Genomic DNA, 15,470 nt, shown 5'->3' with positions numbered 1-15,470 from the left:
GCAATAATGGGAAGTTTCAGTTTCAAGGTGAGTAGTGAAAAACTATTCTGGATAATTTCCTACAGAGAGAGACAGAGCCAGCCATGTGGTGTTGGCCTTGGGGCTGGCACAGAAAGCTGTTCACTCATCTAGGGCTGAGCCAAAGCCCTCCCATCCACTGTGTCCTTGTGTTTACAGCCATATGGCTAAAATATGAGGATTCAGATTGAAACAGAAAGGCAACATAACTTATAGCTTTAACTTTTTTTCTCTTCTCAAAAGTTGGTTAGAATGTTTTCCATTAAGCTTAGCTTTAGCTTAGCATCGTACACTAATCCCCTTGGTCTGGTCACCCTTAAAACAAAAATAGATCCTTAAGCACTGAGTTACTATTTTCTCTCTCTCGATTTATTTGTTTGACATACCGTGAGCTTAGAATTATAAGGTTCTATCTCCATTTAGGGCAGTTCAGAGATATCGAGTGTCAAAGTTTTTACATTCCGTTATGTTTTGTGAGATGGAACCTTTGTATTTTATGAATTACTAACTCCAAAATGTCAACATTTTAGAAATAACACCACACAGGAATTAAACCTTAAAAACACTTATCAGATTATGTAAAAAACTCAATTTTGACAAAAAAATTAGATAGAACCTTATAATTCTAACGTCACGATTTTCTCTCTCTCGATTTATTTGTTTGACATACCCATACCTGAGGCAGACGTTAGGGTGTGTGACCTGAATCTCTGAGTGACTGAGTCACCGTCGCTAATAGCGACAGAGAGGTAAGGTAGCCCTGTATACACTCCCTTTGGTCTCTGCTGTCCTTTTGCTGTCAGTGACACATAGTAGTGTTATGGCCATTTTTACTTTGGGCTTTTATTTTTGGATGATTTGTGCTTAATCTTTTGAGTTATATTTATATTTCATGATTAATGTTTATTTTTATGTTTTTGGTTATTTATGTTATGAATAATGTTTCGTTTTTATGTTTTTGGTTATAGAATTATTAATGTTTTAGTTGTAATTGATTTAGTAGCACCTGGGCCAAGGGAAACAGGTTAGTGTGGAAAAAAACATTATTTTGACCACGTTCACGCTTTTCTTTAATCCCATACCTTACCGTCTGCTTTATTACTTTTGTTTCGTTGGATTCATTGGATTACTTTTGATTATGGACAATAAACCTTTAATTTTGATACCAGTAACAAGGACAGTGTGGCGTGCGTTCTTATCCAACCCGGACTAGAACTGTTTTCATTTGCATGGTGGAATTGGTGGCTACAAGTAGTATAGGCTAGTAATAACACAGGCTAAGTTACATTAGCTTCTCTGTCATCACGCAAAACTGTGGCTACTAGCCTACAGTACATGGTAAATGGTCAATGGACTGACTTATATAGCGCCTTATTCCAAAGTGCTTTACAATGGCCTCTCATCCACACACACATTCACACACCAATGGCAGCAAGCTACCATGCAAGGCGCCGGCCCACTCATTGGGAGCAATTTGGGGTTCAGTGGCTTGCCCAAGGACACTTCAACATATGGCCAGCCGGGGCTCGAACCGCTGATCTGCCAACCATGCAATCATTAGACGCCGACTCTACCTCCTGCGCCACAGCCGCCCCATGTCATGTACCTGTGCATTCCTTAAATCTACAGGTTTAATCGTCCCTCGTATATCTGTCCATTGACCTTCACAGGCTATCTCACATTAGCTTCTGTGTCCTTCTCCACCTCTGTGGCAGCTAGGGCTGCACAATAGATTGATAAAGCAATAGCCATATGGGGCGGCTGTGGCGCAGGAGGTAGAGCCGCCGTCTAATGATCGCAAGGTTGGCAGATCGGAGGTTCGAGCCCCGGCTGGCCCCACATGTCGAAGTGTCCTTGGGCAAGACACTTAACCCCAAATTAAGGCCGGCGCCTTGCATGGTAGCTTGCCGCCATTGGTGTGTGAATGTGTGTGTGAATGAGAGGCCGTCGTAAAGCGCTTTGGAATAAGGCGCTATATAAGTCAGTCCATTTACCATTTATATAGTTAGAAGCTGCAATACTGCTGTTTCTTTGATACTCACTTGATAAAATGAAATGTTACGCTCGAGATGCGCTCGATTCGTACGTTCACTAGATTAGATCGACTCTTCTGTCTTTCGCTTCGACACTTAGCCCTCGTGGGGGTTAAATATACACTACCATTTATCTACACTGCCACACGGTAGGACCAGCTAAGTAAGTTACATTAGTCTCTCTGTCCTATTCCACCTCTGGGTATTCCCCAGGACAACACCTGGGACGTTAACGCTCACTTCACTCGGTTGATAAATAGTGACAGAGCAACAACAGAGGGGGGAAATATTACCTATTTGACACGATTTGAATTGCTCCGCTGGCTGTGGGGCTGATAAGATCCTAACTCATGCCTGGATTTTTGTCTACTGTATGCATGAGAGGGAACTAGGGTGTAAGAGAGAACATGGGGGCGAGAGATGGCAGAAAGAGAAGGGAGAGAGAGAGAGAGAGAGAGAGAGGGAAGGAGAGAGGGAGAGAGAGAGAGAGAGAGAGAGAGAGAGAGAGAGAGAGAGAGAGAGAGAGAGGGAGAGAGAGAGGGAGAGAGAGAGAGAGAGGGAGAGAGAGAGAGAGAGTGAGAGAGAGAGAGAAAGAGAGGGGGGAGGTAGAGAGAGTGAGAGAGACAGAGAGGTGGAGAGAGAGAGTGCGTGTCTGAGAGAGAGGGAGAGAGAGGTAGAGAGAGAGACAGGGAGGTGGAGAGAGAGTGTGTGTATGTGCGAGAGAGAGAGAGAGAGAGAGAGAGAGAGAGAGAGAGAGAGAGAGAGAGAGAGAGAGAGAGAGAGAGAGAGAGAGAGCGAGAGAGAGAGAGTATAAAGTAATGAGGTGTCATAATTTCCCGGTGCAGATGGCCAGCCGGCAGCTTGCTGATGTTCATTGTTCTTGCAGAAAGGTGGCAGAGAGAGAGAGACTGTCACTCCTCTAGAAAACACCAGGAGAGAGCCTGAGACTCTCTCTCCAACCTGTCATTCACACACATATTATCTCCCCGCGCCTTTTGTCAGCACAGTAGCTGATAAGAGGAAAATAGCACTGTTGGAGGAAATCATTGGGAGTGGGGAAAATCCAACAACACAACTTCACAACAGAAAAAAAACAGCCCCACTTTTCTTAATCTCGAAACGGTTTCCTATTTGACAAGTAGACATTTCCATTCGTTTCCCTCGTTTTCGTTTCTTCAATAAAGGCGGCAAACCGTTTCTTCAAGAAAAAAGACAGCGAAATGATGTTGTTTACATCGTTTTGTCAGATTGCCTTATAGCGTCGGCTTGTAACACCTGACAGGCTTCACCGCAGATGGGTTTAACACAGAGAGACGTGAGGAGGAGAGAGAGAAAAAACAACACTATTCACTAAAACACTGTTAGGCCAAATCTGATAGTCGTTTGAGGGTTGTACTCACAGTGTCTATCATTGTCTTCTCTATTTCTGTTCCGTAGCTAGATAATAACCCTGGCACTGTTGGATATGTTTACTATTCTGTACCATAATATCCTTGTCTGATACCATAGGCTACATTCACACACATCAACACATATGTAAGGATGTAGGCCTACGTTAGGTCTAGGCTATGTGCCAATCTTGTACAGTGTGTGCAAGGCTGAGAGACGTGAGATGACAGATGTCCCGACAGAACGCTGACAACTCTGTATAAAACCCACGATGATGATGACAGCAGGTCCGTTCTTTTTCCTTTTTTTTTAGACGTGACTTATCCATATGTTACCATGGAGATTAGCCGTGGTTTACAGCGCTGCTTTCCTGACTGATTCAAAAGCAGCTGGTAGATGAAGCCCCATAGGCTACTGCTGCCGATGGTGAAACGTAGGTCTGATCCCAGCGACAGACCTGTGATATTGATGGTGAAAAGTAAGTAAATTGCTGCACTCAGATCAGCTAATATATTCAGGAAAACACTTGTTCAGGCTACATACAGACTATGGGGGACATTGTCTGCCTAGACTCTGTGTATCCAGTTCTCCACGCTTTATATCCAATTCATTTTCTGACACACACATCACTGTGTACTTTATGATCTGGTTTCTTGGCCTTCGTTAACACTAGCCGTGCCTTTTTTTACCTACTATAAGAGCCGCCTCGGGGGTCAAATGACCATAGTCTTTACAATGAGAAGCTGCTATTTACACACAACGACCACTAGTTGGTCGCCTTGTAAATTAGCTATAACAAGTAAAAGGTCAATTGATTAATGGTCAGTCATGGACTACGCTAATGGTCTTCCCTTTACCCACCTAACAGTAATAATAATAATAATAATAATAATAATAATAATAATAATAACCTTTATTTGTATAGCTTTAATCATTATATAATCATCATTTAATTATTTAGTAATATAAAGGCAATATTAAAAAGATGGGTTTTTAGTCTTTTTAGACTTGAAAATATTTGCTGAGGTTGCATCCCTAATGTAAACTGGCAGTGCATTCCACAATTTGGGTGCATAAAATGAGAATGCAGCCTCACCAAATCTCTTCTTTTGTACACAGACAAAGCCAGCGTCAGAAGACCTGAGAGCTCTATTGGGCTGATATGCTAGCAAAAGGTCTTTCAGATATTCTGGTGCTGCTTTGCCAGTGAGAGTTTATAAAGAAGCAGAATATAAATCTATCCTGAACTTAACAGGAAGCCAGTGTAGTCTCTCTAAAATAGGAGTTATATGAGCTCTTCTGCTTGTTTTGGAAAAATCTCTCGCTGCTGCATTTTGGACTAATTGCAGCTAGCCAATAGCTTTCTTTGGAAGACCAGGAAGGAGACCGTTAAACGGGTAGGCTAATAACAAAAGCATGCATTAACACTTCTGCATCAGCTTGCCGGAGAAAATGTCTAACTTTTGCAAAATTCAGTAGATGATAAAAAGCATTTCTAGTGATAGATATCGCAGTGCATTTTACATATAGCAGTGCATTTTACAGCCAGACATATTTCCACTCGGCTGTCATGCACTGAGGTGACAAGAATTGAAAATGAGATCTTCCTGGCAGCAGACAGACAGACAGACAGACAGACAGACAGACAGACAGACAGAAGGACATGGAGAGAGGAGACTGTTCCAGAGAAGACCGGCTCCATGGAGGACCATCAGCAATTCCCCCCCAACATGCCCCCGTAAAAATCATCAGGTATCCCCTCAACATAACATATTGCCCCTGGACTATGGGTGATTTATTTTCAGTGAATGAGCAAATCCACGTAGCTCTGATGCTTATGAACACAACACATCATTTTTGACTGCAAGAAGGTACAGCTGCTATGGTTTTTTTATTGTCAAAGGAATTTTCTTCTTCTCTCATGTCTCACTGCAATGTACACAGCTGTGTGCTTTAACCGATAAAAATACCCTTACTAGTTGTTAGATCTCTGTGATGCAGTTCATCGAATGTTCAAGTCAAATTTGGTCATTGTGTTTGAGGTTCCGATGTTAGTGCTAAAGCGGTAGAGGAAAAACTGTAAACATGGTGGTGGGAGAATCATGCTGTGGGGCTGTTTTGCAGCCTCAGGCACAGGGAGCCTAGTTCGGGTGCATGGGATCAGGAAAAAATAAAATCATGTTGACATTTTGAGGGATAAAATGAAGAAATCTGCTCTTAGTCTAGGCTCAGGTTGTCGCTGGGTCTTCCAACAAGACAATGACCCAAAGCACACATCAAAATTGGTCCAACAGTTCCTAAAGGACATCAAAACCAAGGTCCTGGAGTGGCCCGCACACCTATTGAGAATCTGTGGCGGGTGCTCAAAGTGAATGTCTATGCTCGGAAACCACACAATTTGGACCAGCTGGAACAATTTACAATAGAAGAATGGGCCAAAATACCTCAAGAGACCTGTGCCAACCTAGTCAGTTGTGGGTACAGTTGTTGGGTGTCAAAAGGGTACACTATTGACTATTAATGGTCAGGGGGCTAATCATTTTGGACGTGTAATTTTTTTTCAACTCAGTGCATCAATAAAATATCCTAATCAAACTTAGTGGACATTTTGTTTTTATTATTTTGGAAACAAATACACAACACTTGTTGTTAATGGTCATTTCCATGGATAAATTAAGGATTTTGTCTGATTTCACAAATCTCAGGGCAGATCTCAGGGCAGATCTCAGTTTTCATATTACACCTAATTGTTAATGTAGCTTATAACAGACTCACCAGAAATGGCCAAGTCCTGACATAGGGGTTAAAAAAAGGACATTATTATGCACACATTTTACCGAACCGTGGCTGACACGGCCCACAAAATGCCTCTGATGCATCATGGGATATCAAAGGACATTGCTTTCCTCTAAAATGGAGTGGTTATGTTGTCTCATAGGCACTGGAACCGGTGATCAATTGTATACATGTTATAGAGCCTATCCACAGTTTTAGATATTGTCATGTCATTTGGTCAAATGTTATTGCCCCCCCCCCCAACCCCAATGGCCTCTTGCTGAGTATGTTCTGGCACTGTCCCTGGTTCCAGATGGCATCCATGCACTGCGCATTACTGTCACAGAATCACAGGCTCTGACAATAACACACAGTAGTCGATGGAGTACAGCCTCAGGGGCCGAAATATGTATTCTCTCTGTGTGCTCTGTTTGATTTGAGAGAGAGAAAGTGCCAGTATGAGTGTGTGTTAGTGTGTGAGGGTGACTGTGTCTGTGTCTGTGTGTGTGTGTGAGTCTGTGTGTATGTGTTTGTGTGTGTGTGTGTGTGTATGTGTGTGTGTGTGTGTGTGTGTTCTCCTGCTCTGTGTTCCTGTTCATTAAACACAGAAGGGGGACGGGAGGGGGGGGGGGCTGCCGTGAGGCGAGGTGCTGTGATTGTGTCAGATGAACTGGAGACTGAGAAAAGACAAAAACAACACCCCAGAATAACACTCTCGCACACAAAAACAAATCCTCTTTCACAACCCTCGTCCCTCAATTACCGACAGTAAATTAGAGCGTGATTATTGATATGATAGTATTTAATTACCTATTATGTAGAAAAGTGTCATTATAATGATTAGAAATGACTACGGGCATCAACTCCTCACCCCAAACCACAAGATGAGGTGGGGGGGGGGGAGGTGGTAAAAAACGGAATGCCTCAGATAATTACTGACACAGTAGACTGGAGCTGGTGGAGGTACTGTACTAACCAAAGACAAGGTAGGGACAGGTGGACAGCATGTTGGGAACAATACACACAGACACACAGACACACACACACAGACACACACAGACACACAGACACACAGACACACGGACACACACAGACACACACAGACACACACAGACACACAGACACACAGACACACACAGACACACAGACACACACACACACACACACACACACACAGACACACAGACACACAGACACACAGACACACAGACACACAGACACACAGAGACTCTCGCACGGCTGGCTGCCTGTGAGCCCAGCGAGCTGACACTCCATCCATCACAGTTACACACCACATCACACTCCTGCCCTGATGTGCACTGGATCTGTCAGCATGATGGAGCAGCCCAACGCTACACCAGCAAACAGGACAAGACCAGCAACAAAAAAAAAGAAAAAAAGTCGATAAAACTTTCATTTAGTCCTATTAATAACTTGGAACAGATGGGGAGTCTTAGCGATACCCTTCAGGAACAACTTTCGCAAGAAGTTCATGATGACACAACATGCCTGGGGCATGCGGTCGCATAAAGATAGACCCGGTCTTAGACTTAAGATCGCACTTTAAGTCAGTCTTTGCGATAGACTCTAAAATGTTCCTGTTGCATAAAGCTCACCTATGAGCAGCACTCGAGTTGAGGGGGGATGAGGTGGGATGGCATTCCCCCCGAAATAAAAACAGTAAAAATCATCCCCCTTTTAAAACTGCCATCCCCCCTTTCCATCCCTTATGTAATTTTATCAATGAACGTGGGATTACTGCTATTTCAACATTTAGTTTTGCGCATATTGAGTAAAATACTGTGGGCGAGGGGGCACGCACACATGCAATGACATTTTTACCAAGTCACTGACACTGAAGTCACTGACGCTGTGGGGATGCTAAAATTGTCCCCACATGATAAAATCCACCATCCCCCCTGATTTTCTTTTACAACTTGAGTACTGCCTATGAGTGACTAAAGCCTGGCACACACATAAAGATAAAGATTTCCCCCTTCCGACCAAGGACAGCAAACGCCCGATTATTTAATGGCTCTAAAGATTATCCTACAAGATTATCCTGTGGTGTGAGGTGTGTTAAGAGTCAATTTCTCCTGACAATCTGCTCTGAAAATGGTCGGGGCCGACGATTGTATTAAACGTGTTCAATATTTACGATCAAAAGTCCTCTTGTGTGTGGGCGACTCCCGAGTCCAATTGTGACGTGGAATGGGATGTAGCCAATCAAGGACGCGTCTTCTTCTTTTCGTTCTTCGCCACTTTATTTGCACTGTCGCACACAAAATACCGTAAGTCAACAGGCAGTCTTAATTAGACTGGTCTAACCTGAGAATATAAGACTAGTCTAAGGCTTAGACCAGTGTTAATCTATCTTTATGCCACCGGCCCCAGTCTTAATCTATGTTTATGCAACTGGCCCCTGGTTCAAGAGTCGGACTGGTGGTAGGAGCCACATTGCAGTTGTATTACACTTGTCTTCTACTGAGGAGATGTGTGTCAACACAATCTGTGATAAAGCTACGCAGACTTGTGCCTAGTTCCCTTATGTCCTTTCCTAGATCCTTTAGTTACTTTCCATGGAATGCACTGGCTGCCTGATAGTCACCTGCAAACTCACTGCCAACTGAGACACACAAATCTCAATAACTAGCTCACTGCATCAAACGCATGACACTGTACTACAAATTGCTCCTGGGGAGGACACTGAATTGTGATTTAGCCTACTATGACTATGTGTTTGACCACAGCACAACATATCCGCTAAGGCTTCTTCTTCTTCTACTTTTATCCTGTTTGAGTCATGAGAATACAGATTCGTACTGGGTCTTAGATTGCCCCTCAGCTGAAGCTTGGGAAATGGAGAGCTGCTAGAGTAGAAAATCAGTTTCACTCACTCTCTCTTCTCCTCCCAGGGAAGACTTACAACATGCTGTTGAGGCATTTCAGATATGGCAGTCAGGAACAGAGGAAAAACATCAGCAAAATGTAGCATACAGGAGTACCCTAGTTTTGTGAGGTAGCTAATGGAAGCTAAATATTTTACATTCAAGTTTCCGTTACATTCAATCTAGAGTTGTCAATTTACAGTAAATGGACTGCACTTATATAGCGCCTTTATCCAAAGCGCTTTCCAACGGCCTCTCATTCACACACACATTCACACACCAATGGCGGCAAGCCACCATGCAAGGCGCCGGCCGGCCCGCTCACTGGGAGCAATTTGGGGTTCAGTGTCTTGCCCAAGGACACTTCGACATGTGGCCAGCCGGGGCTCGAACTTCCGCCAACCTTGCGATCATTAGACGGCGGTGGCTACCTCCTGCGCCACAGCCGCCCCCACATTAATCCCTTTTCTATATAGTAACACAGCTATCGCTATGGTAACACCATGGCACACTACTTAGTATGGCTGACCTCATATATAGGCCAAACAATCCACCGATATCCTGAAAAGCTATTAGAATCTATGTCATCATAATATTATTGTTCTAAATACAGCCAATATTGTGGTGGCAATCATTATAGCTATTTGCGGTCCTTGACCGAAAATAGCGTTTGTCTCTCCATTTCCAGAGAGTACATTACCATAACCTAGGCCTAGTTGCTTTGTAGTGTCCATAAAAATGCCATCAAAAAGAGAGCCATAAAAAGGCTTTTCAGAGGGAGGATGAAGGCAAGCTATTTTCATATTCTCTTTCATGTTTTCTTAATGTAGTGTACTGACAGCTACATGGTTTCCTTCCCCATGTGGGACGAGGATATAGTACTTTTGATTAAGATCTTGCCTCAGGTCTGATGACCAAACCCCCTCAAGACCACCAGGACCAAGCTCCGGACCTGGGGTGATAGGGCCTTTTCAGTCGCAGCCCCGTCCCTCTGGAACGCCCTCCCCAACCACATCAGACAAGTCAACACCCTCCCAACATTTAAACAGGCCCTCAAAACCCACCTCTTCAAGCTCGCCATCACCAGTTAACCCTCTCCCCCTCCCCCTCCCATGTGTCCCCAGCACTAACTTAATTAGGCCCCTATAATTTACCTTTTGTTTATTTTTATTATTACTAATAAATCGATCTTTTCAGTTTGTAAAGCGTCTTTGAGTGTCTAGAAAAGCTCTATATAAGTCTAATGTAATATTATTATTATTATTATTATTATTATTATTATTATTATTACTATTAAGGTGAATCTCAAATGTTATTCTTCAAGACCTTGTGTCCGCTCTCCTCGCCCTCCTTCACCAAACGCACTGGGGGAGGTGGTCTGAATTGAAAGTCTCCATTGAATGACTAATGGGATATTGGGAGGACAGTGAGGAAAGCATCTGTGTGAATGAATACCCTACCCTATGCAGAAGCAAATATAGAATAATGATGGGGTAGTTTATCATAATTTCCCTAATTTACATAAACTGTTCAGGAAAAATGAATGATCTCATTATCCCGAGACCGATGGCAATAACCTTATATATGACAGTAGCGCGTGCTGTTTGCACTAGCATACATTAGGCCTACATGATTCTTATGCCGGAACATTTTTATTCAACACTGACCATTCAGTCTTGAGGTCAGGACATGTGTAAAACACTGACTAAATCACCCTTATCACTTGCAATCTACATGTAGGCTACCAGGCACATCACAGATAAAACCATGCATATGGTTTCACTGCCACCTGCTGTTAAAACAGTAACCCTACGTTTTCTCACATCAAATGATGAAACAAGAGTCAAGTAGTGACAAGCCATGTCTTGGGCCTTAATTGTGAGAGAGGCCAAGGTTAGTTTATATCTGCAGTGTGACATTTTGAACAAAACAGGCTATTTGCTACTGAGAGAGATTGAGCAGCCATAGTAAAGGCAACACTTGGAATAGCTGTGTCGTAGGCCTATAAAAGGCTGTCCCTCTGCTGGCCACTAGACCGTACTGCACCATCAGAAACCCTCAAACATCCATGAAAACAGTTAGGCCTTATTAGCCCCAATTCTGAAAGAAAGTACATATCAGACAATGCATGATTATTTGTCTCTTTCAAAGCCACTGGTTAGGTCCCTTCCACTGCAAACACAAGCTTCTGTCAAAGCCATTCAAGTGGACACTACTAGTTCATGAAAGCTATCGTTAGCCTACCATCTTTACAATGTTGCTGTAGCCTAGTTCGTCCACTGTGAGAGAGGGGTCATTGAAACTGTTCCATATGCAAGTTATGACATGGTTGGTTTGCCAGGTTTATTCATATTGTAACTGTTAACTTAAACTTCAGATTAGGGCTTCATGTGAAAAAAGCGTGTCTCCTGGTACTGTTTATAGGCTACAATGGACCCACCAATACAACACTCCACAAATGTGACACGGTCTGGTGAAAAAGGTCGGCATGTCTGCAATTCTCAAGTCACGCAAATGACCAAAAAGCTTCTTTGAAAATGTAAAAAATACATTCATATTATGAACGTTTTGTGTTGAAGAGCCCACTCGATATAACAAACAACAGTTTTAGGATAACAAAATACTTCACTGTATCGTCTGCCGTAGGCTACTGGGTAAGTGATACATGGCTTGTAAACAAACTTACGTTGTGTCGGGATGTGTTCAAAAGCAAGGACTGTGTGATCATCTAATGGGTCTATGTGTAGTTATGTGTTTTATGAATGTTATGATGTGCTAAACATGCTGTTAGATGTTCATAGCGATGTTCCTTCTTAGCTGCTAGCTACTAGCAGCTGTTTTGTGGCTGTTTTGATTCAGAGTAAGTTTCTCCTGTATTTGGTTTGAGGTGTACCAACATTTAAATAAGCAACTATTTTCAGATTTCAATGTATGACAAGGTATTTATCATTTGAAAGCTTACAATCTGCACTTTCATAATCTGGAAAATGACCTTGCCCTACTTGAGGACTTTTTCACCAGACCCTGTCACAAATGTAAAAAATATTTCGTAACCTAAGTAATTTGTGATTTTGAAACCAAATAGATTTTTTTTCTAATGATTTACTGCCATGCAATCGACTTGACTCAGTCAATTGTTGGAATAATAAAATTAAAAAAACTCTAGGCACAAGGTCTGCCATATTCAACACCCCTGGAGTAATTAGGGGTTAAGTGCCTTGCTCAAAGGCACATGCAGATCCCTCCTGAGACAGGGATCGAACCAGCAACCTTCAGATTACTAACCGGTCTCTCTAACCTCTAGGCTACCACCACCCCCGATTTGCATCGATGTGTAAAACAAGGAGATCTTCTTACCCTCTGGAGGTTCTTCACGTAGATATGGTGGGATCTCCTCCTTGTTAGAGTCAACTGGTGATGATGCGCTACCTTCCTCCACTACCTCATGTTCTTCGCTTGGGACCTGCAAGACAACGTGGGGGAGTAATATTATTTTCTTGACCATTTTAGATCCCACTTTATGTAGCATATTATACAAACCATGTATTCATATTCTGTAGGTACAATTAATACATAGGCCTACTTGGAACTGATAGACACTGAAACTTGTGGTCGAGTTCAGATGAGAAATCTATGAAATTATGCATATCGCAAACCGGTACTGTAAGTACCTGCCTGTTATGTGTATCTCTACACTGTAAACACTGTGTCTAATGCTATTTCAATAATAATAATAATAATATGTACATCCATTGGATATAGACGACAATTACTGTTAAGAGGAACCAACATGTGTAACATAGTTTGGATATGGACAGGCATTCGCATGCACAGACATAATATTGCAGTAGTAGGCCTATGGTGAGAAGTAGGGCAGGGAATGAATTCTGCATTTAGGCCCTAGATAATTCTAATAAACAAGCTTCATGAAGATAAGTGTGTACCAGTAGGTCCTACAGGAGTTGGTCTTATAGCTACAGTATGTTTGATATAGGGAAGTCATTCATCGTTCATTATAATAGCAAGCAGTGATGAACAGCCTACAGCAGATAATGGCAAAGCAAATCCTATTACACTGAAACCCACTCCTCATTATCCAGACAATAGACAGACACAGCACGGATGATGTCAACGTGTTTGTAATGCATCACATTTCTGCAACCACTATAAAACTAAACACAGCGATCTGCAATATGTCTGTGTCTTCGTTTATGGAAACAGTTGATTGTTTTTTCTTAAACGTGCTGATCACAAGCTCCAACGCAGGGGGGAGGGACTCGAGAGATGTATTTTTTTGTGCGTGGATGACACCATCATTTGCACAATAAAAATGTCTGCCCTAAAATCGCAACAAAGACTCGTGTTTCTATATATTTCATTAACGCGATCGTTAAAGGTTTTTGCAATAGTTATGGTTATTATAATCGTAAACATGCTATTTGTATGTACCACAAAAACAAATGCACCCTCGACTCACCTTCATCGCTGTAGCTCGCGCACTAAGAAATCGAGGTTCTCTTGGCGAACACTGAACTCCGTCGCACGAGTGCAAAAGGCTAATCGATGTTGAACATAAAAAGCAACAGATGTTATGATCAGACAGTGAGAATTGGACTTATTATGTTGTACGATTTTGCAGTGTTTTGGCTGTCAAAATGTAACAGGAAGTGACGTTGGGGATGTTTACTGAATACCTTTTTTTGAGGTGTAAGGATTATATTCCGTCGCCAGGGGGCAGCATAGCATCGGAAAGAGGTCAACTGGTACTAGTGAATTTTAAAGTATGCGTCATAGGCTTAACTTCTTCTTGGTTTGTAACAAAGCATGTTGATGTGAGGTTGATTTTTACAACACAGTAAGCTTCATTCAATGTATCCATAACAAATTATTCATCCCAATACCAATGTTTACCCTTGACATTCACACCTGATTTGAATGAATACAGCTAATTTCTGACATTTTCCAATGTCAATGACATGGCTTTCGATATAGTCGTATTAGCTTAATTTTACCACAATTTTGTTTCCTATTCACTTTTTTTGTTTTATCAGATCGTTGGTCAGATGGAATTCTATTGCCCTTTCACTTCAGAACCAGAATTCTGGCTAGCTCCATTATGTAGGCCTAACACCTAACTAGACTACACCTGGCATAATGCTCAACATAGTAGCCTAGTTGTTTAATTGAAGTATTGAGCATTAGGCCTACAATAATTGGGTAGGCCTAGGCTATGGCTTGACCTGTATACAGATGTTCTACCTCATACTATTTTCTGTCTATAATATTCCAGTGTCAGTGACATATGTTATGTTATGTTATGTTAATTTCATTTATAATGCGCCCCCCATCCAACTTTTACATCGGCCCGGGGCGCAGCCCGGGTAAAGGAACAGATAAAGGCAAAGACAAGGAACACAGAAAGCAATCAGACACAGACGACTTAAACGTAAAACTCAGGCATACAATTCACAACAAATAGGGAGTAGATTTAGGGAATCTCATTTTGGAAGAGGTGGGTTTTTAACTTGGCTCTAAAGGAGTCCAGAGTGGGGGCAAACTTGATGGCAGAAGGGAGCGCGTTCCACAGGGTCGGTGCTATCACCGCAAAGGCACGGTCACCCTTCCTCTTGAGGTTGGTACGTGGGACCCTCAGGCTGAGTTGGGCGTCGGACCTGAGTCTGGGTCTGGGCCTTGAGGAGGTAGACTGGTCCAGGAGGTCCTTGATGTATGGTGGGGCGAGACTGTTGAGAGCTTTAAAAACAAAGGTGCAGATTTTGAACTTCACTCTCTTCTTCACTGGGAGCCAGTGAAGGGAGATGAGGACAGGGGAGATGTGGTCCCTCATTTTGGTGCCTGACACCAGCCTGGCAGCGGCATTTTGGACTAGCTGCAGGCGGTAGATGGTCTTATCAGGAAGTCCCGCATATAGTGAGTTGCAGTAGTCGAGCCTAGATGATATTAGCATGAGGACGACCCTCCTCAGGTCGCTGGGGGTGAGGAAGGACTTGATCTTGGCTATGATGCGTAGTTGGTATAGGCATGCCTTCACGACGGAGCTCACTTGTCGGTCAAGGTTAAGCTCGGAGTCAAAGATGACACCGAGGTTCTTGACATGTGGTCTGACAAGGGTGGACAGGCTTCCCATGTTGGTGCTGAGCTGAGTGATGGCGGTGGTGTTGCCGATGAGCAGGATTTCCCCCTTGCTCTCATTCAGCTGTAGGAAGCTCTGGGCCATCCACTCCTTCACATCGCGGAGGCAGTCCATCAGGCGCTTCAGATCGGCGGGGTCGTCAGTGTTGATTGACAGGTAGAGCTGGGTGTCGTCCGCATAGCAGTGGAATGAGATATTGTAGCGTTGAGGGATTAG

At 42.9% G+C, this 15,470-nt stretch overlaps 1 protein-coding gene across 1 annotated transcript in view; it reads right to left on the bottom strand.

Annotated features, from left to right (window-relative positions):
* Nucleotides 1–13,734, bottom strand: part of LOC308165156 (transmembrane protein 263) — a 29,697-nt gene extending 15,963 nt beyond the window's left edge. The window contains exons 1-2 of the mRNA XM_080539269.1: nt 13,581–13,734; nt 12,461–12,566 (exon numbers count right to left, since the gene is read on the bottom strand). Coding sequence (XP_080395395.1) covers nt 12,461–12,566; nt 13,581–13,586 — 112 coding nt within the window. The 5' untranslated portion in view covers nt 13,587–13,734. The remainder of the gene's footprint in view (nt 1–12,460; nt 12,567–13,580) is intronic.
* Nucleotides 13,735–15,470: the final 1,736 nt, after the last annotated feature.

The sequence above is a fragment of the Nansenia antarctica genome (genome assembly GCF_963989245.1).
Source record: "Nansenia antarctica genome assembly, chromosome: 9".
In the NCBI taxonomy this organism is placed as follows: domain Eukaryota; kingdom Metazoa; phylum Chordata; class Actinopteri; order Argentiniformes; family Microstomatidae; genus Nansenia; species Nansenia antarctica.
Note: the sequence above shows the minus strand (reverse complement) of the source record. Positions and strands in the feature narration are given on the sequence as shown.